This window comes from Clarias gariepinus, chromosome 6 (assembly GCF_024256425.1).
Source record: "Clarias gariepinus isolate MV-2021 ecotype Netherlands chromosome 6, CGAR_prim_01v2, whole genome shotgun sequence".
In the NCBI taxonomy this organism is placed as follows: Eukaryota; Metazoa; Chordata; class Actinopteri; order Siluriformes; family Clariidae; genus Clarias; species Clarias gariepinus.
Window position 1 is genome coordinate 32,068,284 of NC_071105.1, and position 17,264 is coordinate 32,085,547.

Here is a 17,264-nt window from a genome sequence, read left to right on the forward strand (position 1 = left end):
AAACCACTGGAGCTCATTTTTAACAATCCTCGTGCATCTCCACCAGCCAGGCTTGAACACTGGAGGCTGAGATTGCAACAGTACACATTTACAGTCCAGTACAAAGCAGGGAAAGGCAATCCTGCTGATTACATGTTGAGGCATCCTGGTGACGGACACTGCACAGACTGTTCAGAAAATGCAGAAATTTACATCAACTTCATAAGTGACAACACAGTTCCAAAGGCAATGACTTTGGATGAAGTGCGACGTAAAACGGTAAACGATTTCGTCCTGCAGAAGGTAATAAAAGAGTTGAAAGGAATGTTAGACACACTTGGAACAGACCACGTCGTATGTAGAACAACTCTGTGAAGTCCTGGAGCGGCCCAGCCAAATTCTGGATCTGAACCCAATAGAGCATCTCTGGAAAAACCTGAAATGGCTGGGCACCGATGCTGCCCAATCAACCTGGTAGAGTTTGGTGGATTCAGCCAAGTGGAATGAAAAGAATTTCAAAAAGAAAGGTCTGCCAAGCTTGTAGGATCATTTACAAGAGTTGAGATTGTCAGTGCTTTAAAAATGGGTCTGAGAAGTAACGAAAATGGAATATTTCTGTCTTTAAATTTACCACAATCCTAACACCGGCTTCTACTTTGTCATTGTGGAATATTTTGTGTGGAATGATAATAGGGTTTTTTCCTTTTTTGGACTTGGATCCATTTTAAGCTAAGTGTGAAACTAACTGAACAAGTAGATGACTTCTACTCTTCTGTGCCAAAATCTACAGATTTTCCACTATATTTAATTTTGCAAATGATTTTACTTCAAGTGTTTTGTTCTTATTTCCCTTTTATTTTATTGACTTCAAGTGAGAGAAAGCAGTGTTTTGATGTAACGAGTAATCTAACGATTCACAATCCTCTAGTGTGTGTGAAAGTTGTCCTACAAGCCCCGCCCCCTATAGTCCCCCCCCCCCCTTTTGTGAACAGCTTTCGGAAAAATAATCAACATCAGTAAGTTCAGTATAATCAGACCATCTCATATTTTCCTTTAATTTGCTCATTTAAGCAATTGAACTAAAACAAGTTTAAAAATTAATAAAAAAATATTAGTGGTTAGTTATTCGATAGTTAGATATTAGCCAAGTTACCAAAATTAGACTTTTGTCACAGATACATTTTACCAGAAATAACACACACGCATGTTTACAACAGAAATCTTCAGTATTTTACGATTAGCTTAAATTGGTTGAATATAATGACATATAAAACATATAGGTTTTTTTTTTTACAATAGAAACATTAATCATACTGTATGATCCTTGGTCTTATTTACAGAAACATGATTGCACTTATTGTGGCATAGTTTCTGCGGGGACCAAAGCATCAATGCAGCACGATAAACTGCAGGACAAGCATCGTTCAGGCCTTCTATAGGATGGAAAACCAGAACCACAAATCAAAAGCAATGCTTCATATTTTAAAGACACCCACACACAGTACTATATAACAAAAGCCTAACCGTTATAAAACACAGTCAGTGTAACTAGGGTATGGAACAGCCGTGGGTACTGCAAAAGCTGTCTGTTGAATAGGTCACCCTCAGGTACACACTAGGAACATTCTCTTGCAATATAAATTGCTGAAGCACACAAGCTTTCTTTCTACAGTCCACATGCTGATTTATTTGTAAAGCAAACAATCAGCACAACGAAAACTTTATCAACGTACCTTTTCCATCCAGGTCCATTGTGGGAGCTCTTGAACATAAGTCTGTTTTTATTCACAGGTTTACAGTGGATGTAGACACAAATGTTATACATGTGTTGGGTTATTTATATTAAAAGAGAAAGATATTTTCAGTTGATATTCTATACCTATTCTAAAACCTAGGGATTACCCTACAATGCAGTGTTAGTAACCAGATGAAATAGTTGTTTCTTCTTTATTATATTATATGATGTTGATCATATTTATAAATATGTTGATTGTGGACTGGTCTTATTAAAATAATCAGTATTATGGGTTCGAAATTGTGTAGAAATAAGTCAACTATTTCAATTTTACCAAAGAATTCCCCTGCCCAGGGGTCGGCAACCTTAAACACTCAAAGAGCCATTTGCACACGTTTTCCACAGAAAACAGCACGAGTCGCTAAACCCTTTTGACATCTTAATTAAAGATGAACAAATAAACAAATCTTTTCAGTAAACGATTCATTTACAGTATTCATTTTGTTCTTTTGATCAGAAATAAAATAAAATGTTGCATTTTCAATAAAAAGACTACATGCACAAATTTTGGCTATAGTTCCAGTAATGAAAATATTACAATGCAGCTAAAGACATATTATAATAAACATGAGTAGCTCACCTCTCATATCTTCCAGTCTGAGTCATTCGTTCTTTTAAATCTTTTGCACTGCATAGCGTCTATGGGAGTCGAATGTTTTCCTTGGAGTAAAAGAGTTATTGAGAAAGAATCGTTCAATTCTGTTTCCTGTGTACAGCACGGTATAGCGTCTATGGAAGTCACGTGACAAAAGAACGAACGACTACAATTTAATCTGTAGTTAATGGTGAAAAATGTGTTGACATCAAAGTATTGCTCATGGTTTTAAAATAATATTTATTGTTTTATAATTTTTTAATGTGCACACATATTAAAATCTTCCTATTTGATACTCATTATACATGCCAAACAAATGCATGGGGTTGCACTTGGAGAGACCTTTATTAGAGGTTAATGAATAATGGTAATTATTATTACACTGCTCAGCCAAAAAATCTCAATAGGCAAGAGCCTTCCTTTTGTTAATTACTGCATTGATTAATACTGCTCTATACAAGTTTTTTAACCCTAACTGATGCAGTGAGTGGCTTATCATTTCTTGTTTTACATTTCTTATTTTTACATTTTTGTAAACCAGGTCCTTTAAAAAAGATTTTTGTTTAATTTATGCCCTGAATTGCTGAGAGATGCACTTTCCCATTGAATAATATTGAAGGAGAATCAAATTTCACGTCCAGTAAGTGATTCCATGGTGCAGGGTTCAATTCCCACCTCGGGTCTGTGTGCATGGAGTGCATGTTCACAGGGCACACACAGCACACACACACACTTTCATTTATACCCTACGATCAAGACTACGAAAAAGTCTCCTGGTATAGACTTTAGGCCTCTTCCGACTCTATACAAGGTAGGAGGTATAAAATAAACAAATGTATTGTGTCAGTCCCCTTGTGCCACCAGGGCAGCTCTGGACCTCCTAGGCATGACTGCTTAAGACCTCTGGGGGTGTGCTGTGGTGTGTAGGACTGGGAGGTTAGCGGAGTATCCTTTGAGTGCAGTGGGTTGTGGGGTGGGGCCTGCATAGATACTGTAGGACATGTTTGTCTGGTGCATTCCCCAGATTCTTGGTTGGACTGAGATCTGGGGAATTTGGAGGCTGGTTTAACAATCTTGAGCACTTTGACTATTAAGCCTCATACAGTATGTGGCAGGCTGTGATGACTGTGTTTTTTTAACAATTTGTTGTATGTTGGCTTTTCTGTTAGACTTGACCACAGACAAAGATGAGTATTAAGAACCCATGATCTCGTCTTTAGTTTACTTTTTACGAGGCAGAATCGACCCCCAAAACCCTGGAGGTGTAAGGCCGCAGTGCTGAAAACTACGCCACCGTGCCACCAACCAACACAATATTGGGCTTAATATTTTGGGTTGTGATATCATAGCTGATCATTGTACTCGTGTCTGAGGACATCACACATTTGTTACCTAAATGTGAAAAACATTATTAGACAACAGTTCGGAACTGCAGATAAACTTAATCAACAGTTCTCTGAAATCATTCTAAAGCAGCATTCTGAAATCATGCTCATAAAGAAACATGTGGCTGGGAACCTTTTCTTCATTTAATCCATTGGCCTGATATGCCAAATAACCTGAGTGTGCCATTAAACATACTGTTACTTTAAATGTAACACGGCTAAAATCTGCATGTTGATCAAGTTAAATTGAAAGGCTATTCAGAGGTAACAGAAGACAAAGCTTCAAAACTTTCTAGCTCAGTCAATTGGTAGCACCAGTTTGTTGGTAAGAGTGTACCGAGGCTCAGGCATCTGCTTGTAGCAATTGTTGCCCGAGTTTATGTCTCGAGCAGCAACACCACGGTTCACCCTTGTCAGGATTGTCAGGATGTCTTCTTGTCTGTTAAAAACAAAAAAAAAAAAACACTTTAATAATGGTAAAAAAAACAACTTTAAAAGTTACTACCTCCTCTTTTAAGTCGGTGTTTTCGTGTACAAACATTATAAACATTATCTGATTTTAACGTGTTTTAGTATTAGCCAACTACAAAAATAACGCCATATTTTTTTACCATGCCATTATTTATTTAACAAAAATTAAGCAAAAAAAAAAAAAAAACAGTCTCACATATGCACAGCGTTCTTAAGGCCCTGCCACAGCATTTCACTTGGATTGAGGTCTTCACTTTGACATTAAATTTAATTCAATTCAATTCAATTTTTTTGTATAGCGCTTTAACAATGGTCATTAAATTATGTTACAATAAATTTATCACAATAAAAACATATAAAAACATGACCATACAGCTCAGGTGAGCATATGTGTGTGAGCTTATAGTTCATTGCTGGGAGCATAATTGGGTAAAAGTGATCAGATAATAATTGAGCTCATGCTATGAACACAAAACACACATCGAGCCAGACTTCAGTTCAGACAGGATGCTATTGATTCAAGTTGGTAAAACTAGAAATGTATCTATCTAGCCACACTAGCTAGCTATCTCATTCTGTAAGGCTGATTAAATAAAACCTACATGAACAAAAATATAAAGTACAAACACAACCATGTGAGTTAAATGTGGGTTTGTATTGTGTATGTATTGGTAACAGCCAAAATTATTTTATATTTTTCTCTATGGAAAAAATATCTTCTAAGAATAATTAATCTAGTTTTTTTTCTTCTCTGCTTACTTACTTCTGGCAGCCTGTCTTTAGGTGTTTGCACAACTCCTGAATGTAAACGGATCCTTTTTTTGAGTGACGAAAAGACACATACGACTCCAGAGTTGACATCCCAATCAAGAAGTCTGCTTCAATAGGGATTCGGCTGAGATCGACTTTTTCTGCATCATCCTTTTCAGTTCCATAGTGCTTCCACAGACCCTTCTGCAGCTTGGTGCCCTGACACGCCTGGATGAAGAAGAGTTTGGGCTTGCCTGTGAGTGTTAAGCAGTGGGCACACAATATTGTGCTATACTAACATTTACTGTACTTCTTGGTGCCATTTTGGAGACTTGCTTAACTTTTCTTTTCACATCCATTATTATCTAAGTCCTAAATAGGGAAACCGTTATTAAGGAGACTGAATTAGATGAAAATATTCTAAATTTAAAAATATTAAATATTACTTTGGGGTAATCACCACACCACATCATGTAAAAATGTAAATGTAAAATGTAATGTAAATGTGCATCACAAGAGCACTTGGGCTTTACTGTAGTACAGTACGGTCATGTCGCTGCTTTACAGTAACACTAGTAACACACATTAAAATTTTCAGAAGAATGCAATCTGATATGAATGAGCAGGGGTTAAACTGGACTACACTGAGAACACTGTTATTGCACAGGAAGGGATTTTTTGCATTTTTAATTACCTCATTAGGTGTCTGGACTGGATTTTCTGTAAGACAACAAAGCAAGAACATTATGTCACTAACTCCTGCTATTTTCCAATTCACAGCTAAAACAAACTTAATTATGGCTTCTAAGTTGTGTTCTCATACCCTGGTTGACTGAAATATGTGCAGGGGTGAAAAGTAGCTTCAGGTGAGGGAAAGTGTCCTGGACATCTTCTCGCTGCAAGAGATCCAAAAAGTTGCAGCATGTTGCATCACCCTTGCTCATCACAGTGTCCAGAAGGTTAATGACAATGTCTTCATCCTTTGTGTGGTTATTGTGTTTAAAATTGGTGTAATGACGGTCAGTAATGATGTTATCCTGTTGTACATACTGCAAGATGAATCTGGCATCAGTAGATAGAGTTCTGATGAGTGAGACTTTATTTTTGCGCAAAGTCTGCATGGCTGTAAGACAGATAGCAGATAACAGATAAATGGACAATGATTTAAAATCAAATTATCTTTAATCTACGCATATGTACAAAACTGCAGTAGCACACCTTATAATTGGTGGTTTAAATTTATTTATTTTTGACCTGCCCATTGGCATAAAAACAACCCCTTTTTTTTTTTTAAATAATATAAAATTTTACCTCATATAAAATTTTTACATCTGTAGAATTATGTAACCTGTAAATAACATAAGTTAGCCTATTAACATTCGCTTGTAACATACAGTGGGGGAAATTATAAAAATTATAGACACTTCATTTCTTTGTAAGTGGACAAACTTAGGGGATCAAATAATTATTTCCCCACTGTATTAGCCATTCTTGAATTAGGAACATTAGTTTAATGCGACAGTATTCTACTGCATTCTCCTTTATCTCACTAACAATAAACTCTGAGAGTGGTCACAGTTTGAATGAACATGAAGGAAACCAGAGTACCCACGTTACTGTTTATGAAATAATGTCAACTATAGTAGACTAAAAGCATCGTACTGTACATTTTAGTAAAACAAACAAAAAAAAAGAACCTAAATAAATAAGCTACCAAAATTAACACTGTTTCCAATACAGACGTTCCAATAAAGAGCTTACTTGATAGCTCAATTCTAGATTTTGGCTAATGTTGAGGGTGTTTAAAGCAACTTTACTTTTATAGGTATACATCTCGCCCCTTATCATAAATATTGTGTGTGTACGTGCATGTGTGTGTGTGAGTTTGTTTCATTACCCTTATGAAAGGGTAGTGGCTGTTGTTACTACCCAACCTGTCGGCTGGGAACAGGGGCATAATCATGAGAATAAGCTTAAAAATGTTGCAAAGCAATTTGCATAGCTCCATCCGTATGTGCCCTTGATAGTTTCTCAATAGCATAAAGATATTTCTTCTGCATTCGGTACAAACTATATTTGGAAATGTTTAAAGTTTGTGGCCATGCATTTAATTTATTTTTATTTAGTTACTTATTAGTAATAATATATTGATTTCATGGCCTGGGCTTTGTATGATTCCCAACCTTGGGTCCACGTCCTCCTCAAGGGGGTGGCAACGTTCACAGGAGGTGCGTGCGCCTTCATCTGCTCTTCAGTTTCAACTTGCCTCCAAATACTCTCATGCATCTTGCTGCCCTGACACGCTTGGATGAAGAAGAGTTTGGGCTTGCCCGTCAGCGTTGGGCAGTGGGCAAGCGGTAGAGTGAGGTCACGGATCGGAACAGATTTGCCATCAGTCCCCAGCACGATGCCCTTGCCACCATGTGTAAGAATGCAACACACGTAAGCATCCATTTCGGAGTGGTCCTTCACTGAAAACTCCGTCAGTACTTTCAGAATGTCTGAACTCGAGAGATCTCTTCTCTCTTCCACTAAGAAATGCATTCTTTCAAAAACTTCTTTCAGTGCATCTACAAAACAGAAATAAAGAGTTTGCAAGAAAAGACAGCCTATATTATATTTATACATATACCAAGGCTGCTGACAGAATCCAGCATTTACTAGTGCTGTGATATAAAATCCTAACAGCTGTAAAAAAAAAATTCCAAAATACCTTTATCTATGTCTGTCCCATTTCTATTCATCAGAGCTATATCTCCAAATTTGTGGTTGTTAATAATCAGACAGTGTCCTACAGGTCGCCGAGTCATGGCATAACAGTCGTCCTCCTTAGGAAATAAACAATTTGTCATGTTGTGTGTCCTTCTTAGGAAATAAACAATAAGTCATGTTGTGTATTAATGAATCATCTTTACTGTTATAATATTTCACTATACTAAATTGGATTGTATCCATCATCCTCTCACTTCCAGACAGGAAAACAATCCTTGTGGACGAGATTAAAGAATCCTAAATTTAAATATATCTCATTCTTCTGGAAATTATAATGCATAATATTAGTGTTAGATTAGATGGATCACCAGAGCACATCATAAGAGCACCTGGACTCTACTGATTTCTCCAGGTCAGTGTAGTGATGTTGCTGCTCTAACACTAGTAATGAACATTACAATTTCCAGAAAAATGCAATCTGATATGGATGAGCAAGGATTATGCCAAACTGGGCTGTGCTAAGATGTTATTGCATAGAAAGGGATTTCTTGCATTTATTGTATTACCTCATCAATTGCTCTGACTGGATTTTCTGTAAGGGAACAAAGCAAAAACATTATGTCACTTACTCCTGCTATTTTCCAATTTGCAGATAAAAAAACTTTAACATGGCTTTTAGGTCATGTTTTCATACCCTGGTTGTGTGATGCAGGTGCAGGGTTGAAAACTTGCTGCAGCCCAGGAAAGGTCTCCTGAACATCTTCTTGCTGCAAAAGATCCACAAATTTACAACATGTTTCATCATCTTTGTTCATCACAGTGTCCAGAAGCTTAATGACAATCTCCTCCGTTGTGTTGGTTTCATGATTAAGATTGCTGTATTCACGATCAGTGATGATGTTATCCTGTTGTACATACTGCAAGATGAATCTGGCATCAGTAGATAGGGTTCTGATGAGTGAGACTTTATTTTTGCGCAAAGTCTGCATGGCTGTAAGACAGAATTAGACAGTACATTTGATTAACTTCTGAAGTATGCATTGCTGTTGAAAGAATATCTTCAGTGTTCAATGTTGTCTTTAAAGCAAATTTAGCTAATTTTTCCTTATGCCCTTGTGTTCAAGCAAATTTTTACCAGAAATGATGGCTCACCTCGTGTACAGTCATGGCTAAAAGTTTTTAGAATAACACAAATGTATGCAACATTATCGGTGACATATCAGAGTTCAAAAGAGGACAAATTGTTGGTGTGTGTCTCGCTGGTGCATCTGTGACCAAGACAGCAAGAGAAAGCTGTCTGAAAGGGATGTCCAGGTGTTAACCCAGATTGTAGCCAAAACCACAGCTGCCCAACTCACTGCAGACTTAAATGTGCCTCAACTTTCCTGTTTCCACCAAAACTGTTCGTCCGAAGCTTCACAGGGTCAATGTACATGGCCGGGCTGCTATAGCCAAACCTTTGGTCACTCGTGCCAATCCCAAACATCAGTTTCAATGGTGACAGCAGCAAAAATCTTGGGCAGTGGATAATGTGAAACATGTATTGTTCTCTGATGAGGTTACTGTCTTTCCCACATCCGGGAGAGTTGCGGTGTGGAGAAGCCCCAAAGAAACTTACCACTCAGACAGTTGCATCCCCACATTGAAGCATGGGGGTGGATCATTGATGGTTTGGGCTGTAATATCATGGCATTCCTTAGGCCCAATACTTGCCCAATACCATGCTAGATGGGCATGTCAGTGCCATTCTGGAGGACCATGTGTACCCAATGGTTCAAACATTGTATCCTGCACCAATACACACAGGAAAGCTGGTGAACTTGTAAAGTTGTCCATCTCCCATGGTCTGCACAGTCACTAAATCTAACTATTATTGAGCCACTTTGGGGTATTTTGGAAAAATGAGTCAGGAAAAGTTTTCCTCCACCAGCATCACGTAGTGACCTGGCCACTATTCTGCAAGAAGAATGGCTTAAAATCCCTTTGGCCACTGTGCAGGACTTTTATCTGTCATTCCCAAGACAGATTGATGCTGTATTGGCCGCAAAAGGAGGCCCTACACCATACTAATGAATTATTGTGGTCTAAAACCAGGCGTTTCAGTTTCATTGTCTAACCCCTATACTACAGGTCCTTCTCAAAAAATTAGCATATTGTAATGAGGTTCATTATTTTCTGTAATGTACTGATAAACATTAGACTTTCATATATTTTAGATTCATTACACACAACTGAAGTAGTTCAAGCCTTTTAATTATTTTAATATTGATGATTTTGGCATACAGCTCATGAAAACCCAAAATTCCTATCTCAAAAAATTAGCATATCATGAAAAGGTTCTCTAAACAAGCTATTTACCTAATCATCTGAATCAACTAAATAACTCTAAACACCTGCAAAAGATTCCTGAGGCTTTTAAAAACTCCCAGCCTGGTTCATTACTCAAAACCGCAATTATGAGTAAGACGACCTGACTGCTGTACAGAAGGCCATTGTTGACACCCTCAAGCAAGAGGGTAAGACACAGAAAGAAATTTCTGAACAAATAGGCTGTTCCCAGAGTGCTGTATCAAGGCACCTCAGTGGGAAGTCTGTGGGAAGGAAAAAGTGTGGCAGAAAACACGGCACAACGAGAAGAGGTAGCCGGACCCTGAGGAAGATTGTGGAGAAGGACCGATTCCAGACCTTGGGGGACCTGCGGAAGCAGTGGACTGAGTCTGGAGTAGAAACAAACAGAGCCACCGTGTACAGGCCTGTGCAGGAAATGGGCTATAGGTGCCGCGTTTTTTCCCAGGTCAAGCCACTTTTAAACCAGAAACAGCGGCAGAAGCGCCTGACCTGGGCTACAGAGAAGCAGCACATGCAAATTTTGCATGTCATTCGGAAATCAAAGTGCCAGAGTCTGGAGGAAGACTGGGGAGAGGAAAATGCCAAAATGCCTGAAGTCCAGTGTCAAGTACCCACAGTCAGTGATGGTCTGGGGTGCCATGTCAGCTTCTGGTGTTGGTCCACTGTGTTTTATCAAGGGCAGGGTCAATGCAGCTAGCTATCAGGAGATTTTGGAGCACTTCATGCTTCCATCTGCTAAAAAGCTTTATGGAGATGAAGATTTCATTTTTCAGCACGACCTGGCACCTGCTCACAGTGCCAAAACCACTGGTAAATGGTTTACTGACCATGGTATTACTGTGCTCAATTGGCCTGCCAACTCTCCTGACCTGAACCCCATAGAGAATCTGTGGGATATTGTGAAGAGAAAGTTGAGAGACGCAAGACCCAACACTCTGGATGAGCTTAAGGCCGCTATCGAAGCATCTTGGGCCTCCTTACACCTCAGCAGTGGCACAGGCTGATTGCCTCCATGCCACGCCACATTAAAGCAGTCATTTCTGCAAAAGGATTCCCGACCAAGTATTGAGTGCGTAACTGAACATAATTATTTGAAGGTTGACTTTTTTTGTATTAAAAACACTTTTCTTTTATTGGTCGGATGAAATATGCTTTTTTTTTTAGATAGAAATTTTGGGTTTTCATGAGCTGTATGCCAAAATCATCCATATTAAAACAATTAAAAGACTTGAACTACTTCAGTTGTGTGTAATGAATCTGAAATATATGAAAGTCTAATGTTTATCAGTACATTACAGAAAATATTGAACTTTATCACAATATGCTAATTTTTTGAGAAGGACCTGTATATGTGCTGAAGTGTGTGTCTGTTTTGGCCGATAGCGAAGACACCGCAGTATGAAGTTGTTCTTTTGCAAGCAAAACATGCTTTGTATGAACTGCTGAGGATGCATTATATTTTTTGGGATGCATAAAACATACATGTGTGTTGCCGATTAATTCTGTACTGAAATATACTTATATATTCACAGACTGTTAAAGTAACATTATAAGTACAATTAAAGTTAACATATAATCACACAAACATAAAAAAAAGCATTCTATACTTAACACAAGATTGTACACTAACCGCATGAGTTTCCGCTAGTGGCAGCATGGGGTTATGGGTCGTTAGAAAGTTAGAGAAAGATGCGGAAATGTGAGCGTATTTAGGACGGATGCACAGGTGGGCTTAAAAATGTTATAAAAGTTGCACAGCAATTTGCAAATCTCCATATTTATCTGTTGTTAAAGCATAAAGAAATTCCTTCTGCATTAGGTACAAATTGTACAGTTTGAGGCTATGCATTTTATTTATTTTTATTCAGTTTATTGGTTATATGGATTTTGTCACCTAGGCTTTGTATGGTTTAGATCATGTTAATGCAACTCCTTTCAATAATCTCACTTACTATATATTACCCTTTAAATCTAAAATAAAATCTATCTTGTTTATTTTATAAAATTATTTGTGGTGCTTGATGAAAAAAGACTGGTGGAGACCATGATTTTTCAGCTTTAGGTTTTATATTCCAATAAATTGTTAGGAATTTCCTACTAGTATTATAATTTTCGTTATATCTATCAGCCTGCTCTTTTTTTATCCAATATTTCTTTTTCAGATTTTGTTAGTATGCTGATAGCACTACAAAAGTATTATAAAGTTTCATTAGAGGTGACATTCCCGGAAATACAAAGAAACGTGAAATATTTGGGGGGAGATGCACAAGCACAGGAGACTTGGCAAGAAAAGATTGCTTTGTAGGATTAATTTACCCCAATAAAGTTGTGTTGATGTATGATATTTATGATAAGACCTCTGAAACAAGCCCAGTGTTACTGGTTGAGATATGTATGTACAGTATACACATACAATTACAATTGCATACATACATACACATACATATAAAATTGCATGGTAGGTTTTACAACCGTAATAAACCCTACTTTGTATTGTTTTATTAGCATAGTACAATGTACTGTATAATGGTAAGGTAAAAATTATCTGCACTAGTTATTTTAAAACTTCTGTTATCCACACTGTCATATAAGCATGTTCCGTTCAAGACTACTTATATTCTAAGATAAGTGAAAGTTTCTTAAAGACAATCTTTACTGTTAAAGACACATGGATTCATCACTATGAGTCTGAGAGTAAATGGCAAACTTGATGCTTACATTTTTCTGGGATTCTCAAGGGCCAGTATTGGAACATAATCAGGAAAAAGTTTAACCGTCAACAGTGCTCATTACAATGAGATGCTTATTGAAGAGCTAAAGCCATAACATCAGGTTAAACCCAAAGGACAGCTGTCCGAGTGTCCATACCATTCTGCTCACACTGTGGACACTTGCAATCACACACTGCATGTTGGAAGTTAAAAATATGCCTGCTTGTGTAATAAAGCCTAATAAGTACTCTTATATACTCAGCAAAAAAAGAAACGTCCTCTGACTTTCAACTGTTTTTACTTTCAGTAAACTTAATGTGTAAATATTTGTATGAACACTAAAAGAGTCAACACCAAGACATAAACTAAAAATGTTTCACAGTGTGTCCCTGAATGAAGGGAGGCTCAAAATCAAAAGTACCAGTCAGTATCTGGTGTGGCCACCAGCTGCTTAAAGTACTGCAGTGCATCTCCTCCTCATGGACTGCCTATTGCGGACAGTCTGAGCACTGATGGAGGGATTGTGTGTTCCTGGTGGTGTGACTCGGGCAGTTGTTGTGGCCATCCTGTACCTGTCACGCAGGTGTGATATTCGGATGTACCGATCCTGTGCAGGTGTTGTTACACGTGGTCTTCCACTGCAAGGATGATCAGCCGTCCTTCCTGTCTCCCTGTAGCGCCGTCTTAGGCGTCTCACAGTGCGGACATGGCGATTTATTGCCCTAGCCACATCAGCAGTCCTCATGCCTCCCTGCAGCATGCCTAATGCACGTTCACGCAGATGAGCAGGGACCCTGGGCATCTTTCTTTGGGTGTTTTTCACAGTCGGTAGACAAGTCTCTTTAGTGTCCTGCGTTTTTAAAACTGTGGCCTTAAATGCCTACTTTCTGTAAGCTGTTAAGGTCTTAACGACCATTCCACAGGTGCATGTTAATTAATTGATTATGGTTAATTGAACATGCTTGGAAAACATTGTTTAAACCCTGAAGATCTGTAAAGTTATTTGGATTTTTACAACATTATTGTTGAAATACACAGTCCTGAAAAGGGACGTTTCTTTTTTTGCTGAGTATATGTACTGATCTATGACTGTACAGAGTGGTGCCGATTTAAAGAGGCCTGAATTCAGTTATTGAAGTACAGTAAAGTCCTTCATTCAGTTATCATTTTTAGCAGCACTTCTTACAATTACTGACAACAAACTTTACACCACCATTAATCACATAGTAATAACATTCTAACTACCAACTAACCAAACAGGGGTCGTTTTTCGGTTACACAAAAAGTGTTACAACTCACGGGGGAAATATCATTAGTATTGTTCTTTTAAAAATATATATATTTAATCTATTTCCCTCCTTATTTACCGATATTTACTTATTTGATTTCCACATTAACAAACTCACCTCCGTCGCGAGGACAGAATGGCTCGCGAGCCTTTAACGAAACAACACTGAAATAATCCCGTATCGCCGCCTTTCCTATAACACTTCCTCATCAGTGTTGCCAACTATTTTCAACGGACAGTAGCTAAAGTCTGCTCGAAAAGCCGCCAAATGTCGCTAGATGACGTCATGCGTATATTTGCATATTGATGACGTAATTACGTCGTATTTGCATTTTGCGTGTTTTCCCTAATCCTTCCTCATGTGTCCAATATAATTATGTACTTAAGCTTTGTAACAGTGAGTAATATAAGTGCATCGGAAGAAAAAATAAATAAAAAAATAATAATAAAAAAAAAAATGATCAAATTAAATAGTTTTATTTCAAGCAAAGGAGGAGCAGGTAAGTGATAGGTCCGTTGCAACACCGTTTGCACATGTGCAGCTCATTCACATCCATGTTAGCTGCTGTGCAGTCATGGGAATATGCTGCTCCTTTCAGCCGGAGCTAGCGCTCACTGATCAGGGCAGACACAGGGAGATGAGTAACTGTACCGGGAGAGCAAGACCTCGTGCTTACAGGACAGTATTGGCGACATTTGGAAACTTGCTAAGGTTTGTCCAAAAGTTGCTAGATTTGTCACTAGGCGCTTTTTAAAAAAAATGTCATCAAAAAAAGTCGTCAAGGCGGGATTACTTAACGGCGGATTCGCGCATGGGCAATTAATTTGCAGTCAAGACTCGTAGGAGTGAGCATCTCCTGCTGTAACTGCAGCGGCGGGGGGGACTCCTGCGAGAGGACAGGCCTGTCTGTGAGTGCTTTGGGACGGGGGCGGGCCCGGCGGCGGCAGCTGCTGTGGCAAGTTGAGAAGAGTCAGTACAGACACATCAGAGTCTCCAAAAGTCTCCAGTAACACAAGAAAAAGTCGCCAGATTTGTCGCTAGTCGCTTTTTAAAAAAATTGTCGCTAGAGGGATTTGAAAAGTCGCTAAATATAGCGACAAAGTCGCTAAGTTGGCAACACTGTATCCTCATTTTAGTTTCATTGCGCATGTGTAAAATCATCACGTTCTTACCTGGATTCATGTCCGCACGTGCAGTTAGTTTGAGTTTTCATTGTGTATTGTGTGCCTTAGGCAGTGGTTTAAGTTAGTTTGACATTTTGATGATTATAACTGCTGTCACTTAGTTCTGCTGATGCCAAAATATATTGGCTGATGCCAAATAAATTAAAATAAAAGTCGCATATATATGTGTGTGTTCAAAAACATGTAATGAGGGTGAAGTGTTTATAAAGATGATAAAGTGGTTAGCTGTGGTTAATTATTTTCGGCGAAGTTCATTAATGAAACATTATGAAATAAAGTAATAACTTAGACGTGCATCCTGTTCTTGGTTTGAGTAGGTAAAACTTAATTTTCTTATTTGGTATGTATAATCAATAATGTAATGATAGAAATGTAAAGAAAAGAAAAGAAAAGATAACTACTGTACAATGAAACAGGGGATTATCTCTCTTATCCCAAAACCTGAAAAAGATAAACTTTTAATTGAAAACTGGCGACTTATACACTTTTGACCATTGATTATAAAATTTTGGCGCTGATTTATGCTCAGGTTAAAAACAGGTTTGGACAGTATTATTTCAGAAACGCAGTAAGACTTCCTTAAAAATCGACATATATCAAATAACAAAATATAATAAACAAAATTGATTTCTATACGGCGTTTGACACTATTGAGTATCCATTTCTTCTGCAAGCTTTCAAATTATTTGGTTTTGGTGACTTCTTTATTGACTATTGGAATTGTTTACAAAGGAATATATAGTTCTGTTATAATTAACCGAAAAAATCCCATAGATTTGAAATTAATCAAAGAGTGAGACAGGGCTGCCCAATTTCTCCTTTTTTATTTTTGCTGGTCACTGAACTTTTATCATTAAGTATCTTGCATGATCCAGAGTTTAAAGAAATAACTGTTCTTGATAGGAAAATAAAGATCGCTCAACTGGCAGATGAAACTACTTTATTTTTAAAAGACAAAACCTAATTGACTCTTGCTGTTGTTGAAGTTAGTAAAATAATTCTCGGGTGCATCTGGTCTAAAATTAAAATATGTGTATTAAAAATGTGATTTATTGCCGCTTTACGAATGTTATGCTTCTCATTTCAATAATATTCTAGTGAAACATGTGATCTATGTTTGGGAAAATAAACAGAACAAAAAAACTTTAAAAGGATATGCTTTCCGGCTGTAAAACTTAAGGGGGCCTTGACTTCTTAGACTTTGCTGACACCATCAATACTCTTAGAGTTAACTGGATTAAAAGATGTCTTACACATGGTAATTCCTTGGTCCGTTATTTCAAATAATATCATTAACATGATAGGTGGTCTCCCCTTTGTCTTAAAATGTAATTATTCCCCTTACCAGAGACACCCCAAGAGGTGGTGGTGTTGGGGGGGGGGGGGACCAGAGACACCCCAAGAGGCGGGGGGGGGGGACCAGAGACACCCCAAGAGGCAGGGGGGGGGGGGGACCAGAGACACCCCAAGAGGCGAGGGGGACCAGAGACACCCAAAGGCGAGGGCAGAAACACAGAGGCTAGAGACACAACGGCTAGAGACAGGACTAGAGACGGGATTAGGCTAAAGCCATGGCAGTCAGCTAAACATTCATTTAACTAAAAATGCCTTTAGTCTAACAAAACACCTAGCTACACATCAAACGGATTACACTGACACAGGAGACTAGAGACAGGGGAGGAACTAGAGGCTCACTTGACAAGACTGAATCAGCTCCACAAACATAGACACACACAGAACATCAACAGTAAACCTTGCCGACATGAGAGCCAAACAAAACAAAACTTTAATCAAAATACAAACTGACCCAAACAAAACAAAATGCCCACATACATGACAGTAGTACAGACTAGCAATACTCGACCCAGTTTCCCAGACTAAACAGCTATTTATAGATGGTCTAATGGGCTACACTCGCGTGCACTCGCATCACCTGACCAAGGTGCCTTCTGGGAAACTGAGTCAGCAAACTAAAACTACAAAAAACAAACAGCGACCTCTAGTGGTGGTCCTTTACAGGTATTGATATAACTGATAAAAAAAT

At 38.2% G+C, this 17,264-nt stretch overlaps 1 protein-coding gene across 1 annotated transcript; it reads right to left on the minus strand.

Moving 5' to 3' along the window:
• Positions 1–2,720: 2,720 nt before the first annotated feature.
• On the minus strand, positions 2,721–14,205 carry LOC128526714 (uncharacterized). Its single transcript, XM_053498847.1, has 8 exons — positions 14,154–14,205; positions 8,382–8,678; positions 8,254–8,279; positions 7,689–7,803; positions 7,159–7,545; positions 5,799–6,098; positions 4,989–5,229; positions 2,721–4,193 (listed from the first exon to the last, which is right to left on the minus strand). The coding sequence occupies exons 2-8, from the start codon at positions 8,674–8,676 to the stop codon at positions 4,052–4,054; spliced, it is 1,506 nt and encodes a 501-aa protein (XP_053354822.1). The 5' UTR covers positions 8,677–8,678; positions 14,154–14,205; the 3' UTR covers positions 2,721–4,051.
• Positions 14,206–17,264: the final 3,059 nt, after the last annotated feature.